Genomic DNA, 20837 nt, shown 5'->3' on the forward strand with positions numbered 1-20837 from the left:
TTGTTATTGCTGTTGCTATTGCAAGACATTTAATTACGGTTTTACAGCTCGGCTCAGCTCAGCTTCTTCTGCCCGCTCTGCTCCTGGCTCCTGCTTTGTTTTTGATAAACCGTTCGAGCATACAACATGCAACTCGAACATGCGAAAGGAAACGCTTCGAACATGAGCGAGAGCCACTGCCACTGCTATGGGCAATCAGTGTGAGTGCAAGCGAGAAGACTATACAAATCACATACGCACACACACACACTTACAGAGTGAGAGAGAGACTTGAAAACGTCGCGATCGTATAACAAGAAGCGTGTATAACAGTTTCAATGCAAGCATTGCTTCGCTTTGCTTTGCCTGAGATGTTTGTTGCTGTTGCTGTTGTTGTTGTTGCTGTCTCATTGCTTTCAATAGAACCGAACCGAACGGCGCGACGAAAGCGACGACAACGATTCGTATTGGCTGCAACCACTAACACTCATTGCTCTCACTCACACTCACTCACACCAGCAATTGACAGACCAATTGCAAGTCTGTTAGACAGCAGCAAACAACTACAACCGCAGCCGCAACGAGGCGGTGGCGGCGGTGGTGGACTATGGCTAATTGATGTGGCACAAACACACAGGATGCGATGCGCCACTGGGGATGGGATGGATAATTGTGAATGGGAGCGGGACTGACTGCCATATGGAATGCTACTTATACTACATATCTAAGTTCTGTTTCGAGATTTGCGTGCGTGTCCATTAACTGTTCCCTAAGCAAAACAAAAACAAAAACAAAAAACATCTTAATTCGATGGATATCTCTTACCTTTTGCGTTATGACCGAACCCGCTCCGCCGTTCGCTGCCCCCGCTCCGGCAATGTTACCGTTCTTCGGATCCTTGCGCAGATCCTCCGGCTCCCTTTTGATGGTGATCAGCTGCTGCTGCTGCTGTTGTTGCTGTTGCACCGCCGTGGAGACAATGGAGCCTGCACTCCCCACGCCTGCGGCACTCACAATGTCGCCGGGATGCTGCTGCTGTTGCTGTTGCTGCTGCTGCTGCTGCTGCTGCTGTTGGTGCTGGTGGTGCTGCGAGATGGTGGTGGTGGAGACAACGCCGGTGGTGCTGACGGCCGAGGCCGATGATGAGGGGTGGGAGCCGAGCAGAAAGCCTTGGATCTCATTCTGCGATAGGCCCGAGACATCGATGGGTGTGGTCTGGCCATTGAGCTTTCCACTGTTGTCGAGAAAGGGAAGAGCGGGAGAGGGAGGGTAGAGAGCACAGCATGGTGCATTAGTTAATGGTTGATAAACGATTTAAATCTGCTTAATCTACGAGTAGAAACAATATTCCCCGCCCCCCAATTGACACCCCCACACGAGCAGAATCAGCGGTTATCAATCAGAATCAGCGACACCGCAATCAGTGCAGCAATCACACATGAAATCACACATGCAATCACAATCAAGCTGCTGCAAGTGCAACAAGGCTAATTTCATTCACATCTACAACAACAACAACAACAAACAACAAACAAAAACAACTCCTTCGGCAGACACCTGTGCGCAAGCCAAGTGGATACCTGGATGTGAATGTGAATGTGGTGGATGGGGATGGGGATGGGGATGGTGTGTACCTGCCTCGCCCAAATGGGAGCAATCCCAGCTATAATCACACATGCAACAACACCACTCGTACTGGCACTGGCACTGCCACTGGCACTCGTACATACAAACCAGATTCCAGCCTGCTGCGGCGGCAAGTGCTCTGGCCCAGCAACAACAACAACGGAGACACAAACAACCACCACAGAAACAACAACTGCAACAGCCAGCAACTACAACATCCATCCAGAACCAAAACAACTTTTGGCCAGCATCCAGAGCCAGCCAGGCAGCAGTTGGCAACAAACGAGAAACAAGAAAACGAGAAGGATAGCTTCCAACCCGAAGCATTAGATACCCTGGCCGATAGCTATACATATGTTAGAAACACTCGAGAATACCGCTCGTTAAGGAACAGGAGATCCAGAGACAGCCATATACTCCAATGATATGTGCGTGGGTTGTACAGCTGAATCAGGTAAAATAATAGATTTCCAAGATGGCAATGGCATTTATGCTGCTGCTGATTGGGAATATACATGTGTACATATTCTTGTACAGATTGTAAACTGGGTCTGTAGTACCTCATGCTAGGGTATGCGAGTAAAAATTCCCATTGAATGGCAGCAGAATGGAGAGAATTTCAGAGAGAAAGAGACTCAAAGGGACGGGGAGGGCATCCAAATTAGCAGCATACCCCACAGACCGTGGGTCTACCCTTCCCCCCCAAACCAACGATTCTCTTATCGATCGCCCTATCGGATACAACTCTAGGAACAGTCATAAATTAGGCACCACGATCGCTGTCTCCATGCTCCATCCTATAATCGAAAATGGATAACTTTTGGCATTTTACCGGAGAAACAGCAAGAGAAACAAAGACCACAAACACAGAGACTAAAAGGGAGAGAGAGGTAGGAGAGAGACACAAGGAGACAGGAGACATGCCACCAAGGTCACCCAAAGCAAAGTCCTTGCAGCTGGCAACTGGTAAACCGGATCTGGTCGAGGCATTACTTCCCCCGTCGTTCGGCGACACAATTAAAGCTCTTTGAGGGAAAACTCTGGCTGAAGACCAACAAACAAAAGGGCAACCCAAACAGTTATGTTGGATAAATTATATGGAGTGGAGAGTACACAGGATGACCAGATGGAACAGACACTTAGAAATGAAAGAAGAAATTCTGTGCTTTTATTCAAAGCATGGAAAACACTAGAAATTTGTTTCATCTGATGAGAGAACTCATTCCACTCCAGCACTCATTCGTTCTAAAGATTATTAGCCAACCACAATCAAGTTTACTATCATTCATATCATAGCTTACATATGTAGAGCTTAATTAGATTACCATATGATCCTGGTACCTGTCATACAAAGAACGAATCTGCCAGCGTTTCCTTATAGCTAATATTGTTTTATTATTTTATGAACTTTTTCGACTGGCTCTTCTGTCATTAAATACTGTGAGTATGGTTAGTAGTTGTAGGAATTTTTCTGTGATTACGTAATTGTTTTTCCGGTCTTAATCCTTCCTCAGACTCTATGTATTTGATTGATTGCTTCTCTAGGATTCTTATTCGTTGAGGCATTTTTAATATGGTGAAAACCTTGAGTAGAATTACTACGGTTCCTTTTCAAAGATGTTAAAGGATCAACATCTCGTGGTCAGCCTCCAAATACTCTCCAAGAAATTCGATATGGAAATTCAGCTAGAAAGTCCCAAAATTTGTTTTAAATTTGTCGATGTTGGAAGTCTTGCGAGTCCGAGCCACACCTTTGGACACACAGATGCAGATACAGATACAGCTACAGGTCTGGCGATCTGTTCGTATCAGTTGTCCGACCGTTGTCCGCTTGTCCGCTGTCCGCTTGTCCGTTCGTTCTTCCGTTAGCAGCTGTTGCAAGCGCTTTCTGCGTTTTTTCGGTATTTTGTTCTTCGTTTTTGTTGTACTTTTTTTCTTTTTCTTTTTTTTTGGCATTGCTCAACGTTGACAACGGCCGCGGCAGAGATTGCGATCGCTTACGCTCTTGCCCCATTTTGTGGCACTTGGCGTGTCGCCGCAGCCAAGTCTCCCTCTGCGGCCTGCCAGCGAGTGTCCCGGTTTCACCCGAAGTTGTTTTTGTTTTCGGACATCGACATGGGTATAGCATGGGTATAGCAACAACAACAACAACCAAAACGAAAAAGACAAAAAAACAGATTGTTTTGGCTTTTTTTTACGAGTTTGTTCTGCAGAACATTTTCGCTATTAAAAATGACACTCTGATCCCTCCCCCCCCGCTGGATCCCGGATCCCGAATCCCGCTTTCCGGCTGCGCTATAACATTTTTTCGTAATGCGATATGTGAACGATGTCGCTGCTGTCCGCTGCTGTCCGCTGCTGTCTGCTGTGTTGCCCGTCCATTCCGCTTTTAGTTTAGGGTCAGAGCCGTGTAACTCACGTAGCGGTTACGGGGAAGCGCGAAAAGTAACAAAACACACAGACACATTTATTAGATATGTACACAAAGTGCTGCTCATATCGTTGTTCTTCATTGTTTTATGTATTTTTTTTTGGCTACAGTGCTCTCTGGCTAGAGAGCTATGGGCTATAGTATGCCAAGTGTTTCAAACGAAGCTCTTTTGTTGGATTAAATTTAATTACTAAGAGTTCTAGGGATAGAAATAGAATGGATGGCAATATGCTTAAAGATCGGCATTTTAGTCTGTCGAAATACGAGCGATTATATATATTTTGTATCACTTAAAAGACCCAAGAATTTTCCCATTTTTTTAGTGTCCAAAGCTGCTGCCTATTTCGTATGTGGAGACACTATTTTGGGGGTCCACTGTGGCTATCTTTTAATTGTGTTTCTAAACCAAGTGTTCGGACGCGCGACCTTTTCCAGGCCCCCGAACAGTATTACGGTTACGGTTTCATCATGGCCCAATAAAACAGAACAGAATCGCGTTCCGATGCTCCGCGTGTGTGTTTTTCATAACCCGCGAGGCGACGTGCCGCATGCGGCTGATTTCCAGGGAAATCTGACAGCCAGGCCAACAATGCGACGACTTGGCGACTTACCTCCACAGCATTTCTGCTGCCCCATGGGGATCGCTGTTATTGTTGTTGGTTTCCTTTGCGGCCTCGTGGCTCTGCTGGCGATAGTAGCTGTAGATGGGATAGTTCCCTGGACCTGCAACTGCACCTGTACTGGCGATGGATTGTGGGGCAGGATGGTGCTGGTGCTGGTGCTGATGCTGCTGCTCCTCGTTCAGCAAAAGGGCAGGTTGCTGATGGTGCAGAGGCAGGGCCAGTGGCAGGGACAAACTTAAGCCATGATCCTGGTACTGCGGATGCGAATGAAGCTGCTGCTGCTGCTGCTGCTCCTGGTTTTCGCTTTGCCCTGGAATGCCCGAATGTAGCGAGTCCATGCTGAAGCCGCGTCTGTTGGGCAGGGCGGGGGGGTAATGGAGTGTGTATTACAACATTGGTCCAAGCCAAAACGGGGCGTGGCAGCCACAGACAGACAACGCCCATGTGCGTGCATTGGTTTTTGGCAATCGATGGGATGGAAATCGGAGACAAAGTCGCCGATGGAGATGGAGATGCGGCATCATTAGCATTTCCATTTCTATTTTGATTTTGATTTTAGTTTTATTTATTTCTATGTATATTTACATAATCAATTTTTGGACGCTGAGACCCAGGTGCGCCCCAGTGTATCAGTGTGTGTGTGTGTGTGTGTGTGTGTGTGTGTGTTTGTATCTGTATCTTACGGATTCGTAAGCTTTGCGGCAACGCTTTTTACTGCTTTCGGCGTTTGGAATTGATTCGTTTAGCGCTATTAGCGCCATTCAATGGACACACTGCTATGAACAAAACAGACAAAAAAAATACCCACACAAAAAAAAGCGTCAATTTTTTGTTAGCACTCTCCCTGCTGCTGCTCCCCGCTCAAAGTTTAACCCCTCTTCGGGGCACTGCAAGTGGTCCATTCACTAATTATTTATTTCCCATGAAGCTTTTCTTCCCCCTTTTTGTCGCGTCGCTCTGAGGATGCCGCTAAGTGCACGGCCGGCGGAGCCGGTGAGCCGGTGATTAGGCCAACACTTGGGCCACGCCTCTTGGGTAGTTGGGCCGCCCCCCCTGTGGCGCTGCTCGATTGTGCAACAAGTAGCAAACATTTTGGCACAACAAAAGCACACAAAGACAGCCCCTAGTGGCGGCCTAGTGGCAGTCCTGCGGCGCCTCCGCCACCTGAATCGGGGTGGTGGCATGCCACGCAGATTGCGAATATCAGGAGGAGGCAACAGGAGGCTGCAACTGTGGTCGCCCGACAGAGCGAGCGAAAGAGAGAGCCTGGGAAGTGCTGGCCCAGGGCAAGGTGATCCGCTCGGACCGAGAGAGCGCGTCCGTGGAACCGGTTCGGTTCGGTTCGAGCAGCTGCATGCCACAGCCCAGCTAATCCCAGGCGAGGACCGCGGTGCGGTGCGGTGCGGCCGTAACGGTTAAGGCAATCATTATTGATATTAGGAACCTCTTTCCCGGATCCCAGACAACGGAAGAATCACAGAAACACAGAGACAGCTTGCTCGGACACCGTCCAGGAGGAAGGGGGGGAGAGAGACAGAGAGATCTTCTGCCCCTGCCACAAGGAAAACCCCGAACAAAGCCCCTCATTTGCATAATGCTTTCAGCCAGGCATCTACAAAAAGGATTCAAGATTCGTTCGGGATTCACGGCGCAACGGACCGCGGACTGCGGACCACGGACCACAGACTGAGGATCGCGGACCGCGATGGACCCTGGCCTGCGTCGTCTGGTCTGTCTCAGGCATTTGTCACGGTCGAGTGAATGCTCCTTTTTGTCATTGTCTCTCGACGTTGGACATCGCACCTCATTCAGCGTGCAACCCATTCAGAGGGTCCTGTGTCCGACTGTGTCTGCTTGTGTCGTCTGCTTGTGCGCGCTTTGCCACAACCCAACCCCTTTCTGGGCAGCGTCCTGCGTCGTGATTTGCATAAAGGCGGACAAGGACGACTTAGGTAAGGCTTTCAACCCCCTTTAAGGCTGAGACGCAGGCAAAGCTGCAGATGCTCCGGGACCACTAAGAGATTGATTGAGATTGAGTCCGTATGCAAACATCAAAAGCGAAGAATAACAGAAAACAGAAGCTAAAGCCAAAGGACCAGTAGGTCCATTAATATGTCCCCGAGGCGCATCCTTTTCAGCGAAGGTATCTCTCGGACCACAGATCGACTGTGAGAAACATCTCTCTCTCTCTCTCTCTCTCTCTGGATTGGATTCTGATTGGAACAAGGCACTGAGGACAGCTGGGGGAAAATGGTATTGGAAGCGTTGTTGCATGCAGCATGCAGCATGCAGAGAAAATTATCAACTCTTAAGCCATTTATTTGTGTGTATTCTTTTTGGTGTTTTTTGTTCGATGCTGCCGCTGCCGCCGCTGCTGCTTCGGTTTCTTTCCCCAGTCCCTGGGGTCTGTGTCATTTACATGATCATATTTTATGCAAATGGCTCGCGACGGTGTATCTGTCTCTGTCTCAGTCTCTGTCTTGGGCTCTGACTCTGACTCTGGCTCCCCGACTGTGGCACCGACTCTGGAGGAGAGCTGTCCGGGAGTGAGAGGGGCCACAGCGATGGCCAGCAGCGCTGTCGGGCGTGGGCCATAAATTTCTCATACGTATCGCATTAATTACTACAATATTATCAGCAGATAGCCACAGCCAAAAGCCACAGACAGATACACTCCGGCACGGGCACGGGCACGGACACGGCTACAGATACGTACACACACACACACACACACACACACACTGAAGATACACGGACACACAGATACATCTGCGACAGCTGCCATATTGAAAATTAGAGATCACCGAAGCGAAAGCTTTTGGGAAGCTCAAAAAAACACACACACGCACACGCTCGTTGGCAAGCTTTGATGGATCCTTGCCGCAAGGACATGTACACGAACATCATGGGCGTGGTCTGTCTGGACAGATCGCAATTGATCTACGGTGGGTGGGGTGGGGTGGGGTCTACCGTGGCTCGGCCATCCAATCCGTGTAGGACAGCGCATAGCTGGCGCTGCTCGTGGCCTCCTGCATGGCGTTGGATTTCGGGGATACCCTAATTCTCGTGGGTCTACCCTCTACGGTGGATGCAGCCGGGCAGCATTTTTAAACGAAGCTCCGACTCAGATACGCGCGATATTGGGATACTTTTTGATACACTTTAAGCGGATTACGCGACGGCGACGGCGCCCGCTGTTCTTTCACTGATTTTTAGAGAATAACAAAAACTATGCGTAAATACAGAATGTGGATACATGGATATAGCTCTACAGATATGTACACATATGTATATGCATATGTATGTATATAAACTTGATGCTGTTGTCGACCTTGTGGCTTTTCGATATCAACTGAAAACCACTTTGAGCGTTCGATAAACTTGTAGCGCCAATTCAGAGTTTTTCGAGTGGAGCAAGAGACTCAAAGATCACCAACAAATATATAAAACAGCAACAACAGCAACAACGACAACAATAAAAGCAACACCAACAAAATTACAACAACAACAGCAGCAACAACAACAACAACAACAGGCGACAAGTCAACGGCGACGTCGACGTCGAGCGTATGAGACTCTGAATTGTGTTAACATGTTTCTTTCTTGTCTCCCCAACGTCGTCTCCACTTCTCCATCTCTCTCTTCTCTCTCTCTCTCTCTCTTCTCTCCCCCTCTCTCTCCCGCTCTCTACGTATCTCTTCTTGCTGCAGGTAGACTGCGCAGGTGAACAGGTTTGTTATTGTATCAAAATGTCCAAACGCTGTTGCACCTTTTAATATTAATAATACTCGTAATAAAATGAGAAGCAAGAAGCAGAAATCAACAGAATTAACAACTAAACGCACTACGGATACCCTTTACTAGCAATTTAAATAAAAAGTTAACATTTGCAATCATTATAAAACCTTCTTTAAGCTCTAACTAACTCAACAATTCAACAATACTATAATTTAACGCCAGTTTCAGAGGTTTCTGCATATTTAATGTCTTTGGTGGATTTCTCATATGATTTTAATATAGAAATATCTCTTTAAAATAATTATATTCCAAAGTTTTCAAAGCGATGTGTTGTGTTATAATATTCCAACCGAACAAACATCCCAGCATAGCCGATCCACTGCGGGTGTGGGGAAGGGCATGGAAATGCTCCGTTTGCGCAGCGCGCCTGCGCGACAGCCTGCTGCCAGAGGCTGTGAAATGGCAACAGTAAAAATACTAAAATATTGTCAATCAGGGATCGCACAAGGAGAGGGGAGGGGTGCAGCAAGTATGAGGATGAAGAGCGACAGGGAGAGAGGACGAGGCAGCGACAGGCGTCTCAATTCTATCGCCAGATAAGAGACACTCAAGAGTGGAGCTATATTTTTGAGCAGGAGTGTAACCACAACAACCCCTGCACACACACACAACATAATAAACTTAGCAAAATCGAAAATTAAAGTAAAATAAAATAAAGCAAAGAAAAAATACAAAAATATAAAATGGGGGGGAAAAAACAAAAAAAAAAAAAACGAGCAAAAAAATATGTTTTACAGCTCAGAAATTTAATACGATCGGTTAAAGTGAAAGTAAGTGGCATATACATACACACACATACACATACGATATTTGCATATATATGTATGTATGTATGTATGCATCTGTATATGGTTACACGTGTGTGACATACGCATTGACCGCGAACGCCCCGATCAGAAGGCTATTGCCGAAGGTTATCCTTGTGTATGGAAATTTCACAAAATGCATTCATTTTGCACAATTTGTGGGGTTTCCGCATCGCAATAAGGAAAACAACAACAACAACAGCAACAATATCCCCCCCCCTACCCGAAACACTGTGCAACAAAAATGTTACAAAATGTTGGGGAATTACCAAATGCCAAAGATGCATATTTCCCAGAGAGAGAGAGAGAGAGAAGAGCTTACGTCAATTAATAATAATAATCATATATTTTATGGCCATCGAATTATATAGCACTTTGAGCTTTTATTCCAATATGATTCCTAAACGATTCCACTAAGTCGATTCTATTTATAGCTGCATCAAATGTCAAAGGTACCTGCCTGCCTGCCTACCTGCCTACCTACATATTTGCTTAATAAAGGAAATGCAAATTTTGATGAATTTTTTATAACATTTTGATTGCCATTTTACTTTGGCACAAAGATATTGTATTTTATGGACACATTGACTGGGAGTAATATATATAGTGTGTGCAGATTTATATTAGATATAATATTTATTTATGCATTAATGGGATTTTCTTAGTATTCAAATTTCGGTTTAATTGCTGACACTGTTTGCATTTCGATAAATGTACTTTAAACATATCAAAAAATGAAGATCATTTTTTTATATTCCTCTCGCACTTCGTTTTCGGTTAGTAAAATTCCCCAATTAATATCACTGCGAATTTCAATTACAAACCATTTACAAATGCTGTCGTTCGTATATTGCATTCCCATCGCCGGGAATCGTTTTCGTTTCCAATAAAACTTTTTCATTTGCAATCAATGAAACTATACGAATCCATGCCGCTTGAGGGGGGGGGGAGCCTGTTGCAAAAGTCTTTGTGCGCTTAAATAAAAATATAATGCCAAATGTACAGGGTAATAAAACAATTTTATTACCAAATAGCGAGAATAATAAAATCGTACATTGATTTGCACTCAACTCAGCCGAATAATCTGGCCAATACGGCCGGATCGTAAAACGAAAATAATTAGTTGCTAATTTAAAAAATGCAATTGAATTGATTTGACGGAGCTTTTGACTTGGCTAAGCTTTAAGCTTGGCTTTGGATCATCGATTTTTAAGAATAAAATAATGCTATTCCTATTGGAATTGGAATATCCTTTTGTGAGTCTTAAGTCTTTGCTGAACTTATGATAATCGCTGCAGGATATTCTCCAGTTACAACCACAGCACAAAGCAAACCTTTGCTGTCGAGTGTAGAGTGCAGAGTATGACGCTGAAAGGGATAGGTGATGCGATGACAGACACAATGGAAAGGATCGCACGAAACAAAGGTCAACTGGAATTATACAGACGCTGTCCGTTCCAGCCGCCTCTACTCCGACACACGAATTGGCTGCGGCTTAATTTGACTTTAATGAAAACGTGGCAAAGCGAACACTTTTGGGACGTGGACGCGGACAGGCGGACATGTGGACATGTGGACATTTGGACATGTCCTCGGATGCGGCTGCTTATCAACGAGCAAACAAAACAAACTGTACATCAACTTGGTTGAGGCTGTGCCGTCTCTGGATGTGGCAGAGACTGAGGCCAAGTCCAATCGGGCAACACGCAAGGTCCCAGGCTGGTCAAGCGGCAGCATCCACAGCATGCCACAGTGAGAGTCAGAGGCAGAGTCAGAGGCAGAGACAGAGTCAGAGCCAGGCCAAAGCCAGACCCAAAGCCCGAATCGAAGACGACGTCGGTCCATATGCGGAAACGCAATTTTGTCGTTATTTATGGACCTTGCCGCGCATGCAACATGCAACGGACGACTCTCTGTGGCTGGCTGCTGCTATAACAGGATGGGATGGGACGGGACGTTGGCATTAGAAGAATAAGAATACGACGAGCATCGGGATGGAGGCAGATGGAGGCGGAGGAGTCGCGATGGCGATGGCCAAGCTGATGCTGATGCTGCTGTGGCTGCGGCTGCAGCTGATGCAGATGCGATGGCGTTGCAGATGTCCGAACATCCAAGCGATCGAGCGAGCGACCATTCCAGCCCGATGACGATGACTTAGTTGCTCTCGACGCGAGGCTCCCGAGCCCGAGCCGGGCCTGCCCCCGGCGGCACCTTGCTCAAGGAGTCGGAGGAGGCTGCGCTTGCATCTCACCTCGCTAACGGTTCTCTATTAGATTAATTTATATTCAAATTTTTATTACTTGCGCATACCAAATGCCCCACCAGGCCGCACCACCGCCACTGGCTGCTCCACCACTGGCGATTGCTCTGAAATGAATTGCCAACCCATTCGGGGGCTCCGCTCTGTGGCTCTGTTCTGTGGTTGCGACAGACATCCGCGTGGTAGAGCTGGAGCTGAAGCTGGAGCTGGAGCTGGTGATGGTGCCTGGATCTGGGTGTTATTAGCTCGCCTACTTGCGCATTCGATGCACGCCAGAATGCCAAAGTTGTGGCTGTTGCTGTTGCTTTTGCTGCTGCTGCTGCTGCTGCTGTTGCTGATGTTGCAGGGGCAGCAATAACGTATAGAAGAAACAGTTACAACGGAAGCTGTCATTCCACTGGGGGAATGGGGAATGGGGCATGGGGATTGGGGATTGGGCGACTCAGGATGAGGACTCTGGACTTGAACTCAATGTTTGGGGGAACGGGAATGGGGCATGGAGAATGCCAGAATGCGCTGGCGTTGCTGCTGCTGTTGCCGGTTGCTGATGTTGGCCTGGCCTATCGCAATAATTAACAGTAAAATGCGCGCCCGGCAAAAGCGGTTAATTCAAATGCATGAGAAATGCAAATGACAAACATTGATTTGAAAGGACCTGGAAGACACTGAAGAACGGCATCGAATGGAGAACAGAGAACAGCGAATTGAGAAACGGGAGACGCTGGGACGGGATGGGGCAGACGGACAACCGAATCGAAGCTAAAAACTATGATCGCACTGTCCCCAATTAAGATGTTGATGTTGTAATCACCGCTGCATCATCATCAAGCAGCAGCAGCAACAGGAACCAGAAACACATCTAACATCTAGAAGAGAACCCAACCCAGAGATGTGGAGTGGAGGAAAACATTCTTTTCGTGTCTATAGAGGTTACCTTTGTAACGTACCTTGGTGAATTTTAATTTGGGAATCCCCAATTCCCTCATAAAGTATAGTTAAGCTAGATGATTTATGATACGTGATAGCTATGGGTTTATGTTTTGGCTCAACGATATAAGTATTATCTAAATGAGTATTTTTGAATGTGGATTCATAGATCAACACTAGAGAAAAGCGTTGGGTACACTCCTTCTACAGATACTTCGTATTTTCCGACTGAAAGACATCTATAGCCTGGAATTAAAGCCCCCTAGTAATCAGGCAAATGTTATGTACTTGTGAGAACATTGAGGACACAGCTTGATGCATATACGAGTACTACACGAGCAAAAGTATACAAATATTATATCCCGTAACAATGAAACGACTTCTCCTAATTGAGAGCCGCCCCGTAAAGTTCCAATTAAGCCAATAATTAAAGAGTGTTTCTCTGCTCAAGCTGGGCACAAAACATTCACACCGAACCACTTAGGGAACCGTTCCGGCAACCCTTTAAAGCCCTTAGAGCCGACTCGTACTCACCTTTGTAGATGGTCGTCGGTGACATCGGCAACGATGTAGACGGGCTGGCCTGTGGCACTGGTGGTGGTGGCATAGGGGAGGCCTGCCTGGACCACAACTTGGCCGTCGGAGACGAGGCTGCCAATGTCGCCGCCCGAATAGATCTCGAGACCCTTCTGGTCGGTGGTGGAGTAAATGACGGTCTTGCTGCCGTCGTTGTAGATCAGATCGATGTGCTTGTCCGTCTGGTAGAGGTCCGGGTCGAGCTTCTGCGGCACGGCCAGGTGGGGCAGCTGTTTCACGTTCACATTGACGCCATTCGGGTCAGAGGTGGTGTAAATGATGGAGCCCCCGCCGGCCGCATGCTTCTTGTGGTCCTCGTAGAGGTCCGCCTCCGTTTTGATCACGTTGCTGTTGTCGTTGCTGTAGTGCAGCACGGAGGCGTCCAGTGGCAGGGGCGAGGTCTGATAGACCGCCTGGTGGTCGTTGTTCATCTTCTGCGCCTGGTTGTACATGGCGGTGGCCACCGCATTGTCGTTGGGCATCAGCTTGGAGGGATCGCTGACAATGCGCGTGAGGATGTGCTCCCCGGCCTCGTTTCGCGACAGGATGTGGTGCTCCCCGTTGATGATCTCTCGCGAGATGATCTGCTGCTGCTCGCCGTTCGGTCCCACCACGCGGATGATTTGATTCTCATCGAACTCGATCTTGGCCAGCGGCTGGTGCTCCGTCTGTTGCTGCTGCTGCTGTTGCTGCTGCTGTTGCTGCTGCTGCTGTTGTTGTTGTTGCTGCTGGGCGTGCTGTGTGCCCAGCTGGGCCGCGATCCGCGCATCGATGGCATGGGCATCGTCCGCGGCACCGTCGGCGGGCATCACCACCTTGGGCGTTTCGTAGATGAAGACCGCCTCCTTGTCGTAGAGCTTCGAGGAGTCTGTGTGCAGGTCGAGGACATTGACGTTCGTCATGGTCGCCAGCTCCGGCTGGGGACTGTCCGGGGAGCGGTGCATGGTGGTCAGCAGGGGTACTCCGTTGGGCGCCAGGGGGGAACTGTTGGCGCCTCCGCCGCCGCCTCCTCCTCCTTGCTGGATGGGTGATAGAGAGGCGTCACTGAGGACTCCCACTCCCACGCCAACACCGATTCCTACGCCGACTCCTCCGACGCCCACTCCGATCCGACTGTGGGGGTGCTGGTGCAGCGAGTGCCCGTGGCCGTGGCTGTGCGTGTGGGAGTGCGTGTGTGCGTGGGCGTGCCCGTGGGCGGACAACGAGAGCTCGTTGGACGTGATGACACTCGTTGTGGCGGTGGATGTGGACATTATTCGAGCTGGCTGTCGCTCCTGGCTAAGGCTCCCTGGCTTACTTCACTAATTTGAACTGGATTCCGGATTGCACTCGTGGATTAGGACTGCGATGAGGAAGGACTGCGCCTAGGACTTGGCCTGCTCATCGATTCCCGACCGATGGTTAAGGCACTCACTGTTGCAGCTGCTTCTGTAGCTCCTTGCGGGTATAAACATAATAAATATCACTTATCAACGGATTGATTGAAGGCACTAATGTTGATTTGATTCGATTCAATTCGATTCGATTTGGATCGGTGTTCGGTTGAGCTTCGCTTCAGGTTGTTCTTCGTTGTCGCTTCTATGGCACTAAGGAACTTCCTTCCTTGTTTGCTCAGCTCCTGCTGCAAAAGAAACAAATGAAACAGTGGACACAAGTGATTAGACAGTGTGGAAAATATGTGTATATGGAGGGAGCAAGTCTTGAAAGATCTTTGACATCTGCAAGTGGGTTCTAGTCCAAGAAATACTTGTAACTTCAGGGAAATTCCTATCAGCTGGGCGCGACTGCTTGTTTTGTGTTTGAACTGCTTGTACTGCTTGCCAACTGCACAGGGAATCCGCAACTGAATCATAGCCACCTCACTCTCTCTTTCACCCTCACCCTGGCATTCCTCTTCCTCGCTACCTTTTTCACGGTAGCTTCAACCCCCCACCACTCCCTATGTGCATGCTCAACAAATGTCGTTGTGTCGCTATCGCAGTCTGCTTGGCGCCCGGGCCACAAACACACACACCCCCACCCAACAAAACGATGCAGCGTAACCCAAACATAATCGGAAGACGGAACGGGTTCAAACGTCGGCGATGAGTCGTTGTTGTTGTTGTTGTTATTGTTGTTGTTGTTGGTGAGCGATTTGCAAGCACACAAAACAGACCAACAAACAAACAAACAAACAAAAACGGAAACCGAGAGAACGGCAGACGAATGGAAAGACAGACAGACAGACGAAAGGCTGGTGGGGGGGGGAGCAAACAAAAGCAAGCCAGATTGGCCTGTGCGCACACGTGCCCGTCGAACAAGTTTGACTCCTTCGCAAATGTCAAACGTGTAACTGCATAACTCAACCACCCAACCCAACGCAGCACAACCACAACACAACCACAACACAACACAAAACTCAGCCACAGCTCATCAGCAGCAGCAGCAACAGCAACAGCAGCAACAGCAACAGGTGGGTAAGAAGAAGAGGCAGGTGGAGTTTGGGAAGCGTCGCGGCGTCGACGCAGACAGAAGCGAAGCGAAGCTGGCAGCGCTGCCATATTTGTGTGCGATGTTGTTTTGTTTACAACGGTGCTTTGTGTGAAATTAAACAGAGATATACACCTCGCCGCTCCTCCCTAACCCGTGCCCAATGCCCGACGTGCCCATAATGCCCTGACACTGCCAAACAAGACAAGCCGCAAACAAGCAGAGCAGAGCAGCGGCAGAGTCAGAGTCAGCGTCAGCGCAGCGGAGAGGCAACCAGTCTGTCGATCAGCTGTTAATAGTCCAGAATCTCATCTCCGACTTAGTTTTATCTGCCGCACAGCAAAAAACATGTTTATGAGGGATTTTGAAACCGAAACCGAAACTGAAACTGAACCAAACCAAACAAAACAACATCAACTTCGACAGCAACAAGTTGCTCCCTCTCTCGGGCTGCTGCTGCTGCTGCTGCTCCGAGAACAGGTACAAACGGCTCAATCCTTGACCTAATCCAGAAGCTGTAGCCGGTTCGGGCACAGCCTGGCAGGTCCAGGTTCAGGTCCCAGTTCCCAGTTCCAGTCCCAGATCCAGTCCCCAGTATTGTTGTTTGATGATAAAGCCAAAAATTGTTGCTGCCTCGGATGGTCGGTGGTGGCGGTGCGGTGGTGCTGCAAAGTTCACTGCCGCTGCGGCTGGGATGTGGATAAACCCGTTTTGTCAGACCCAAGTCGGCAACCGGCGCGAGTTCATGACTCTCCTCCTCCTCCTCCTCCTACTCCCAGTCATCGGGGGGTTCCGTTAGTAGGTGAGGTCAGTGTCATGTGGCGTGCTGATAGACTAGTTTTGGGCACACACGGCACACTCCCGATCCCCATCCCCATCCGATTCGATCCGATCCGGTCTGGTCTCTGGTCCCAGCGTTGTGTGGGTCGCGGCGGCGCGTGGCATGCTAAAGATTCTCGCATCCAGATCCGCAACAGGGGCAATCAACGATCCAGTTGCGTAGAAAGTAGAAAGGCAATTAGGAAACAATTAAACCGACATCTGCACCCCGGATAAGCTGTGATCTATGTGGGTCAGACAGCTATGGCGATCCATATCCATGGCCCTCGGGGCAGCCAGCCAGCTTCGAACCCGATGGTCCGGGGCGCAGAGGCCTCTGGGGCTTACTTGCCGCATGAATGGCGGAGAGATGCTGATAGATGGAGCCAATTATTCATTCGGAAGGTGCCAAAGAAATCAACAAAGAATTCACTGTGGACTTGCCCTCAAAATCGAAACGATATCGCTGGAATATAATCGCAGTTAATCTGCGGTAGAATAGATTTGTGCAGAGCATGGGGAAGAACTTAAAAAACTTTCCTAAATGCGGGCTTAAGGATTGTACAACCAAATGTACACACAAATGTACATACGTATGTACGAATATCTCATATAAATATGTACGCTTAATCCATATAACTTGGCGTATATACTAAAAATTCTTTAGCTTTTTTTTACTTACTTCATAGATTGACAGAACAATGCCCACCACGTAAACAAAGACTTGCAAACTATGCGGAAATATATTTTATCTCCCCTTTAATAGCTTTATAAATGTAAACCCTATCAGGATGGTCGTCGGATTGTATTTCTTTGGGAACTAATAAAATAGATATAATCTGTAAATATTAAGTAATGTTTCACAGATAATACCATAGAACAAAAGCTCGAACTTTGACCTAAACGTTCATAGCTTTAATTTAGAAACTTCTCTTTGGAGCCCTGATTGCTTGTCCGTGTTTGGGGGAGCTTTATTTGCTCTTCAGGAATGGAAGATATAGCTTAAAGTCACATCTTCTATGCATAGTACATATATTTTAGTTGTTTAGTTGCCAACATAAGCAGAAACCCCATTATTCAAAGCAGAGAGAGAGGGAGAGAGAGACAACGCCTACAACTTCTAACGATCTAACGATCTAACGATCTATTCCCCCCTTCACGCCATTCCCCCTACAATTCCCTATGGGTTCGCTTCATCTCAGATACGAAGGGAATACCAAAAGCAATTCCATTTCAAATCCCATTAAGATTTGACATAATTTGAAATTTGATTTTTACCTGGCCCCTCGTAACCCCCTAGTCTTCTTAGCCCCGAAACAACCTTACCACAAACGATGATGGAGCAAGCGAGAGAGAGAGAGAGAGAATGGAATTGGTAAAAAAAGCAACGTAACCCTAAGCCATCATCGACGGTCAGAGCATCGGGGCATCCATTGGGCATCAATAACCAAAGCCAAAGAAAACACAAAACCCTGAAGAGCAGAGGAGTGTAGGGGAGTGGTGCGGTGCGGTGTGGTGTGGAAAGGGGGGAGAGTCAAGAAGGCAAAGAACAAGCGAAAGAAACGAAGAAAGGTAAAGAAAAGAAAAACAATAAACGTTAACACGAACACGAAAATAAAATAACTCTCTCACGAAGAGTTCCCCTTCCCTTTCCTTCTATCCCCACCTTAGCATTGTTTGTGTGTGTGGGTTACATGTGCATGACCATGTGTGTTGTATCTGTGTCTCATGCGATCATGTGCGTATGAGCATGTGTATGCGTGTGTGCTGCGAGCGAGCCAGAGAACGATGGAACGGACGATGTTCTTTTACTGTACCATAATCGCGGGGCTCCCAAATTGATCACCATCATCATCAACGTGCGGCGACCACTAACAAAAAGGTAGAATAAAAATGATAATAAAAAAAAAACCTCGCAAAGAACAAGAGAGGCGCAGCGGTAGCAGAGGCAGCAGCATGGACAGCAGAGGCAGAAGAAAACGTAATCAGAAACACTGGCAACATCATCGATTTTCGAACAACACGGCAGCAGAGGCTGAGAGCAGAGGAAAGGCTGCTGCAGAGACGGCACAGAGTCAGGAGCAGAGCGAGCCAGCGACAGTGGCAGTGGCAGAGACAGTGGCGTCCGTCCTAACAGGCAAGTACCAGCAAGGTGTATTTGTGCGAGGTGAGGCTTTACCGTTCTTCGTATTCCACCTGGGATAGTTTTATTCCACCTGGGCAAACTCTTCTAATAGCACCCTGATATATACTTATGTATATGTATATGTTTCCTCCTAAAATAGGAAACATTATCGTGGGAGCACATCTTGCATCTACCTTACCTTGCACAAAATACACCTTGATTACCAACTTTTGATCCCTTTTTTTGCTCCCACTCTGTTCTGTTTGCTGTTTGCGCTCTTCCTCTCTCACTGTTTTGCTCTTGCACGCGCTCTCTCTCTCTCTCTCTCTCGCTCTCTCTAACATGGTTTTGTTGGCAACACCAATACTTAACCGTTTTACCTGCCGCTGCCGCTACTCAGCCACTGCCACTGCTGCTGCGGCTGCGCAGTCGCCGAACGACTTGGAAATAAAACCAAACAAAGAGGAATGTGTGCGCGAAAGATACCAGCAACAACATCAAGAGGAAGAAGAAGACGAAACAGAAGAGGAAAAGCAACAACAATTGAGACAGAGGCTGAGACTGAGACGGAGACGGAGACGGGAGACCGACCCGACCGAGGCTTAGGCCATGTCTGCGGCTCGGATACAGGGTGCTCCGTTCAGGGCTGGCCCAAAACCCAGGGCTGCACTGCTACTGATGCGTTTATAATTACTTCTTGGCATTTACTTACTTGAGCAGCTGTGTCCGTCCTAAGCTGTGGCTCTGGTTTCTGGCTTCTGGCTTCTGGCAGGTAAGCGCAGGGATCAGGGATTAGGCTGTTGATTTTGGCACTTAGTGAGGATCTCTATGGCACTCAGATGGAACTGCAAATGGAGTTGGAACTGAAGCTGGAGCTGGAGTTGGATTTGGAGTTGGAGTTGGCTCTAACACTGCGTGGAAAGGCAAAACCGAATGCGGTGTGCCCGCTTAAATGTTACGACTGCTTGCTGTTGCTGTTGCCTGCTGGTGGGTGCACCTTTCGCCACTTTCGTGTTGTTGGTGTACTTTTTGTTGCTGTTGTTGTATGCGTCTTGCTGGGTCCCCAAGCTCTGGCCTCTTTTGTTGGCTTGACTTTTTTTTTTTTGCTTCTAATATGCCACTCGCTGTGGTATGTGGAGCTGTTGTTGTTGTTGTTTTTGTAGTTGTTGCTGCTGCTGCTGTTGCTGTTGCTCTTTCTGCTGGCGGGCGGGTGGACGTTGTTGCATTTTGGCCCCAGTCTCGCCGTGTGAGGGGGTTTTGGGGGGAGTGTGTGGGGCGTTTGATCACAAAGAAGTTAACATTTTTTTACCATTGTTGGTGTGTAAAGAGAAGGTGGGAAATGGCATTTGCGTATTTTCTCTTTGCTCGCAAAATGCTTAAACATGTTTCATGTTGGTGGCTCTCTTTGAGTTTTTCTTTCTTTTTTTTGTTGTTGTTTGTTTCTGTTGCACAATTAATTTGTAATTATTTCATGCTGCTTGTTCCTGCTTCTTCGTTTTCTCCTTCTTCTTCTTCTTCCTCTTCTGCTTATCCGCTTCACTGTTATTAATCACTATTTTTATTTTGAATTTTATTATTTGCTTTTGTTGCTTTTGCTTTTGCGCTCAGCTTTGATGGCGTCTCATTTCAGCTCACTCACACGCACACACATTCACTCGCACACACACTCTCTTCCAGCAAAGAGCGAACCAGCACACAGATACACAAACACACGCGCACGGGCCTCCTCATACATATAGATATTTTTCGTTTTTTCCTTCTTCTTCTTCTTCTTCTTGACTGAAATTTGTGTTTTTTTTTTTGTTCGAAAAAGTTTAAGCGCGGATTTTTTGTGTGTTTGTTTTACGACTACGACGACGTCAGATCGAACAGATTCGCACTATAGAACTATGTATTATTATTTACTGTACAATGCGTCGAGCAGTGTCCAGGTTTTTCGTTGGGGCCAGGGCGAGCTGTGGGAACGGAGTGTGGCGCGCTGCACGGAAAAAGGTACACGCAAAACTTGTCGTCGCGGATGAACGTTGAGGCGAGTGGAGTAGAGCTCTCGGGATCGGTTTTGAACGGATCGGATCGGCTCGGCTATAATGCCCAAAGAGTCAATTGGAGATTGTTCAACTGTTGAATGTGCGCTTGGCCGTTGCCGTTTGCTGTTGCCGCCGCTGCTGCTATGAGTGCTGCGGCTGCTGCTGCTGGTGCTGCTGAGACTGCTGCTGACGCCGACGCAACGTCTCGTGTGCCAGTGTGTTGGTGTCAAGGTGCTGTCCGTGTGAGCCACACAGGTGGGTTGGCTGTGTGAGAGAGCGAGGAGAGCGTGCGTCTGTATGCCCGATTATTATTGCTTTTTATGGTTTCATCTCTTTCGTAACTGATATTGAGCGAGCGAGCAGCGCAGCAG

At 47.8% G+C, this 20837-nt stretch overlaps 1 protein-coding gene across 8 annotated transcripts in view; it reads right to left on the reverse strand.

The window, feature by feature from the left end:
- The window catches only part of LOC111075213 (protein grainyhead), a 42111-nt gene extending 21480 nt beyond the window's left edge, over positions 1-20631 (reverse strand). For 2 of the 8 annotated variants that reach the window (XM_041592934.1, XM_041592932.1), the window contains exons 1-3: positions 19152-20629; positions 12985-14647; positions 805-1213 (exon numbers count right to left, since the gene is read on the reverse strand). In XM_041592934.1, the coding sequence (XP_041448868.1) occupies positions 805-1213; positions 12985-14279 (1704 nt within the window). In that variant the 5' untranslated portion in view covers positions 14280-14647; positions 19152-20629. Of the gene's footprint in view, positions 1-804; positions 1214-4647; positions 5011-7629; positions 7979-12984; positions 14648-19151 lie in introns of those variants that run through there. The other 6 variants (XM_041592937.1, XM_041592938.1, XM_041592933.1 and 3 more) reach the window with 5 other exon arrangements.
- Between the last annotated feature and the right edge of the window lie 206 nt (positions 20632-20837).

Source organism: Drosophila obscura, unplaced genomic scaffold, assembly GCF_018151105.1.
Source record: "Drosophila obscura isolate BZ-5 IFL unplaced genomic scaffold, ASM1815110v1 contig_186, whole genome shotgun sequence".
Lineage (NCBI taxonomy): Eukaryota > Metazoa > Arthropoda > Insecta > Diptera > Drosophilidae > Drosophila > Drosophila obscura.